The sequence below is a fragment of the Juglans regia genome, chromosome 16 (genome assembly GCF_001411555.2).
Source record: "Juglans regia cultivar Chandler chromosome 16, Walnut 2.0, whole genome shotgun sequence".
In the NCBI taxonomy this organism is placed as follows: Eukaryota; Viridiplantae; Streptophyta; class Magnoliopsida; order Fagales; family Juglandaceae; genus Juglans; species Juglans regia.
In genome coordinates, this window is record NC_049916.1 from 22,485,309 (window position 1) to 22,491,533 (window position 6,225).

General features: G+C 32.0%; 1 protein-coding gene across 1 annotated transcript; it reads left to right on the plus strand.

Moving 5' to 3' along the window:
- Positions 1-2,455: 2,455 nt before the first annotated feature.
- Positions 2,456-4,191, plus strand: LOC109004777 (NAC domain-containing protein 83-like). The gene is made up of 3 exons (XM_018983448.2): positions 2,456-2,928; positions 3,158-3,444; positions 3,654-4,191. Exons 1-3 carry the CDS (start codon positions 2,748-2,750, stop codon positions 3,957-3,959), a joined length of 774 nt encoding a protein of 257 aa, XP_018838993.1. The 5' UTR covers positions 2,456-2,747; the 3' UTR covers positions 3,960-4,191.
- The last annotated feature ends 2,034 nt before the right edge of the window (positions 4,192-6,225 follow it).

Below are 6,225 nucleotides of genomic sequence, written 5' to 3' on the forward strand. Positions count from 1 at the left end.
CTTTCCCTGAACATACACCAGCATTGTACAAATCACATTCCATTTGGGAGATTTGTCACCCGAAACAAAAGAAAAATCATTCCAAAAAAAAAAAGATCGAGCTTTTTGAATATTTTTAATTTTTAATATCAAATATCTTTAATTGTTTAATTCAATTTGGCCATTTATAAGCTTTAAGCATAAGATTCCTAACTTCGATTGACCACGTGTACATGTTTCTCCATGATCGAAATTAATGGCATATTATTAATTATCTAATTTTATTTTATTATTATAGTTTTTTTAAATTTTCATATAAAATATAATAAATAATTTAATTTTTTTAAAATCTTAAAATAATAATAATATTAAAAAATAATATTTTATTTAACTTTTAAATAAAATTATTTTATACTATTTAAACGTGCTTATTCAATTATTGTGTTTACAATAAGAGCATTCTCAATGAATTAGCTAAAAGTTAAATCTATTGAGAATTTAGCTATTACAACATAAAATGGCATCACAATAGATTAACTAAATTCCAAAGCTACAGTCACTTCCAAAATAATTTTTAAATTTGAAAGTAACTATTCATACATCAAATATATTTTATATTAATTATTTCTCTCTCCTTTTAAATGACAATTGAAAAAATATAATTGGAATATGATTACTAACTAATATATAATATTATGAATAGTAAAATATGATAAAATAAAATAAATTCATAATTAAAAAAATTAAAATATTTTTAAAATTATTAATTATTTATTACTATATAATGAATAAATAGATAATTTAATATAGAGATTTGATGTGAATAGTCAAAGCCGAACATCTTATATTATTTTATTATCATATAATGAAAAAATAGTTATTCTAATAAAAAGATTTATGTAAATAAAATAATTAAAAATTAAATTTATCTTATATTTATAAAAAAAAATATACTTTTAATTTTAACTAATTTATTAAGAGTGCTTTAACAAGATGATTGTTGAGATTCTCCTGAATTTTAATTAATGAAAATGAAATTGCCTTTTTAAGGGGGAGAAAAAGATATGCAGTACAAATTTCTTTAGGCTTTGGTACCAATAGAACCGCAGGCATTTACTAATTCCGTACATTCTTGGGCGAGACCGTGAGAGCCTCCCAACTATCTGTTAGATATGTTCAGTGAAATGATATATATAAATTTTTACAATTTGTTTATAAAAAAGTAAATCTCATTTTTTATTTATTATTTATTATTATTTTCACACATCATATTTTTTTTTCTCTTATTAAATGTGTAGTATATGGATAATAAGTAAAAAAATTCAATAAATTTAAAAAGAATAAAAGAATAAAAAAATTAAAAAATATATAGTATATAATATATAAAAATATGAATAACAAGAATCTTTTAACAAAAGTAAGGTTTATTATAATATAAAATTAATATTTATTCATTTTGTAATAAAGAATTCACGATATCCTATGATCATGCAAATCTTGGCATAATTGGTTCTCCGGTCACATGGGCACCAACAAGGGTAACTTTGTACTTTCGCAAGGGCACTGCTGAACCCCAGCTGTAAGCATGACACGAGCTGACTTCACTGTACCCCCTCGTGGTCAATAGCAAAATAACCATATTACCCATTATCTTTTCCATGGCACATGACAAGACCGAATTGAATTGCCACCACAACTCAATCCATCACCCCCCCATAAATTGCTTTGAAGAGTCGCGGAAATTTACTTCAATTTATAAATTAACTAAAAATCCTTAAAATACGATACATAATATAATTGAACTATGATATTCAAGTCAAAAAAATAATATTTAAAAAAATGGGTCTTGAGGTGATAAGTTGATAACTCTTACTAAGTTATTCATAAAAATTCTTTTTTTAAAAAGAAGTTTAAATTTTATTAAACAAAAATCTTTAAAAAAAAGTTTTTTATTTATTTATTAGTAATTGTGAAGTATGGTTCTCGAAAGGATAATAGACTCATTTATTTTTACAGATGAGATAAGATGAGTTGAAATTAGAGTTAAAAATTGAATAAAATATTATTAATATTATTTTTATTTTAAGTTTTAAAAATTTTGAATTGTTTATCTTATTTTGTATAAAAATATAAAAATTTTATAATGATTAGATGAGATTAATTGAAAATAATTGTGAAAACAAACGAAACCTTAACTTAAGAAAGAATCATTTTTATTTCAAAAAGCTACGAGAGAGAGCTTAGATTATTCACACACAAAGGTCACACATTGGTGTTTTATTTTTATTTATTTATTTAATTATATAGGAGACCCCCAAATGAAACTCTTTAGACGTTTGTTTGTTGTATTAAGATTAAATTAAATAGAATCAAAGGAAGAATTAAGAAAGGAGTTGAGTCTTGTTTACGCCAAATGGGTCGTCGTACTCGTATCCCATTCCTCTTCTCTCAACTTTTCTCACTTTTTTTTTACACCCATTACTATAAAAGAAGCACCCCCCACTTCTCTCAAACACCCCCACGCTCCCTCCCTCCCTCCCCTTCTCCTCTTACCTTTTCCCTTTCCTTGAATGCCATAGCATCTCCCCCCTTTTCTCTTTCTTGTTCCTGTTTCTTCTTTTTCTTCCTATTCCCTGTGCTTTAAAGCGGCTATATAAGTGGTCTGCATGAGTTGCTTGCTTCCTTGCTTGAGTTGTAGCTAAGTTTGGTCCAGTTTGAGTTTTTGGGACAAAACAACAGAAGGGCTAAGCTTTGTCTTGGGTTAATTGATGGAGAGGCTAAACTTTATTAAGAATGGTGTGTTGAGATTGCCTCCTGGATTTCGTTTTCATCCCACTGATGAAGAACTTGTTGTTCAGTACTTGAAGCGCAAGGTCTTCTCTTGCCCTCTGCCTGCCTCCATCATCCCAGAAGTCGATGTCTGCAAGTATGACCCTTGGGATTTGCCAGGTAATTTGGCTAACATAAATACAATTAATCAAAGCTTTAGGAACTCAAAAGTCCCTTCCTTTTTTGTTTTATTTAATGAAATATAAAACAAAAAAAATTCCAGATATTGTGCTTGGTTCTTGTATATAACCAAATTACAATGCCATATGGCTCCAAAATCAGTTTCTTGTAACATTTAGCAGTTCTTTTTTTCGAATTTTCTGATGCATGAGATCTTTTGGGGGTTCAGGCGATTTGGAACAAGAGAAGTACTTCTTCAGCACTAGGGAAGCCAAGTATCCGAATGGGAACCGATCCAACAGAGCCACCGGTTCCGGTTACTGGAAGGCCACTGGAATTGACAAGCAAATTGTAACTTCTAGGGGGAAACAAGTTGTGGGGATGAAGAAAACTCTGGTTTTTTACAGAGGAAAGCCCCCACATGGGTCCAGGACTAACTGGATCATGCATGAATATCGCTTTGTTAATACTGAAACCACAGCCGCCAATGCCCCACAAAAGAAAATCCCAATTGTGGTGAGTTCTTATTTCTATCTTTTTTCTGTTTCTTTGTTTCACTTATGTTGCACTGTTACTAAGAACACCAAATCTATCCGAAATTTCAACAGCAAAAAACTTCAAAAGCATCCATGAAACTCTGCTCTATAAACTACCTACCAGCATTGGTCTTGTTAATTATGCTAAATCTGTTAGCAAAGTAACGATCTTGTTTGCATCTTCTGCAGAGCCCTGGGGTTCCAATGGACAATTGGGTTCTTTGCCGCATATTTTCTAAGAAAAGAAGTTCTAAAAACGAGGAGGAAAACGTACAATCAGGCCAAGATAACGCCGCCGCCGCCGCCCGGAAACTTGCGGTTGCTCGGCCAGTTCTCTATGACTTCATGACAAAGAGCAGGACTGATTTGAATCTTGCACCTGCTTCCTCCTCTTCAGGATTAAGCGGAGTCACAGAGGTCTCTTCTAATGGGTCAGATGATCACGAAGAAAGCAGTAGTTGCAATAGTTTCCCTTATTTTAGAAGAAAACCATAACAAGTATTTAAAATCTTCTTAGCAGTTCTTAAACTGTACCAGTGATTTGGGTGCCTGATTCCCCTAATCAGAATAACTTAAGCTTCGTGTCTGTCTCCTATATGTGATTATCCTTTCAAGAAAAAAGATGAATCCAAGAAACAATGAAACCCGGCATCAACTGTCATTGGCATATGGTCCTCTGTAGTGAAATCCCAGATCAGTTTCAACATGAATAGTTAGTTAAACTCCATTTGCTTGCATTTGAACAAGTTTCTCATAACACGTTATAAGTTGACGTTGTTAAAGCACGCCATGCAAAGGTACTTATTTATCGAAAGGTAAACGATTTTTTAGTATGAATTGAAAGAGGGTAAAGAAAAGCGGAAAGAGGGAGGAAAGAGAGGGAAAGGGGAAGGCATGCATGTGTCTGTAATATTAACTTTGAGAAAAGGGAACCGAACCAGTTCTTGGAAGCACAAGAATAAGAACATGATCTTCGCAAGATCGGCTTCGCACGTGGCTCCATTCCCCCTTTAGGGAAAGGCAAAACCACTTGAAAGAACCAATTCCTTGGTCTTGTGTCCAAATGAATCGAATCTCCAAAAAATACAAAATAAGAAAATACGATTCGTCCAATAACATCATAATCTTCATAAATACTACTCCAATCCATATCATTGGAAAAATAGCCGAATCTTGTTCAGAGAAACAGACATCCTGAAAATATATTCACACATTCATAGATATTCTAATCTGCTCATTGAAAAAATGGCTCATTCTTGTTCAAAGAAACAGACATCCTGAAAGCTATTTTCCCAAACATTTGTTGCAATTGTCTTGCTCTCTTATAATACCAGTACAAGGAACAGGTATATTGCTGCTGTAGGAAGACAAGGTTAACTATAAAATTTGAATCTCCAAGACCAGTTGGTGAAAGTAGAGAGACTAGAAAAATGGTCTCTGTTTTGTGGGGGAGGGGGGTCTCTAGCATTGAAAACTAATACAATGGAGTTAGGTTGTCAGAACTTAGAAGTGCATGATTCCTTGCACCTTTCTGCAAGTTAGCTTAAACAATCCACGACAGAAAGCATTGGTCCATACTGGCAGAGAAGTATAAATAGGCTTATATACAGAGTGATGATGATTTTTTAAAGATTCTCCATATACAGTACATTAACGGGACACGATATACATTACTGCCAATATTTTCTTAGACATTCTCCATCAACCTTCCAACTACACTGCAACTTTCACCTAAATAAAGTGTGAAATACTAACTATTTTATCAATACATATATACCACCTTCTATATATATATATATATATATATATATATATAATTTTTTTTTTCTTATTATTTTTCATACAAATCTGAGAATCAAAGAGTGGAGAATGGAGGTAGATCACAAGAATAAGTTTTAAATCTTTCTTTAATTACCCTTTACCCCCACTAGAATTATTCTTCATTTTGTATCATGAGTACTGCTAAATTACCAGATTTTTCATTTTATCCCAAAACTATCGCTCTATATTCGTCCCCCTCCTTTGAGATCTATTCATCAAAATTATTTCATGTCATTTATTTTTCAAAGGGTAAAGTGATAACCTTATTAGCTTTGCCCACAAAAAATCCCAGATTTCTATTGTACTTTAATCTTCTTCATAGAAAAAACTAAACTTTTTAAGTACATATTGTCTTGGACGTGTCATACATGCATGGAGTCACCAGCCGGCAATAGTTGACTTATCCAATGATCAATCTATAAATTAAGCTGAAAATACAACTTGTCCATCAAAGTGATGATGATAATGATCAGGTACTTAATTATTAAAATCCATTAATGGAGTTCCAAATTATAAAAATGAATAATTAAGGGATCTGTTAATTCAGGAAATTGCTAAAATATGGTAGAGCAAAACCTGCAAGTTAGCTTGTCCCCGCACTCCTACAAGGATGATGATATCGTATGCAAAATAGGTTAAAAGGGCAGGCCACAAACCCCACAATTGCGCCAAGTGGACACTGGGTAGATGAAGGACGGCATGCAGGATACCTTCTCAACTTGATTAGTTTTCTCTTATCGAACTTCTATTAAGTTGTCCTTATATGAGAGGGAAATTAAAATTATTTATAAGAAAGAATGAGTCCTCCTACCTCCTACTTGCATGTCAGTGTGGACGACACATTCTCTACGCTGGTTTACTTAATAAAATTTGAAAATTTGCATTGTATTATGCATTTGTGTGTAGAGTGCATCAGATGATAGTGAGTTGCAAATAGAAT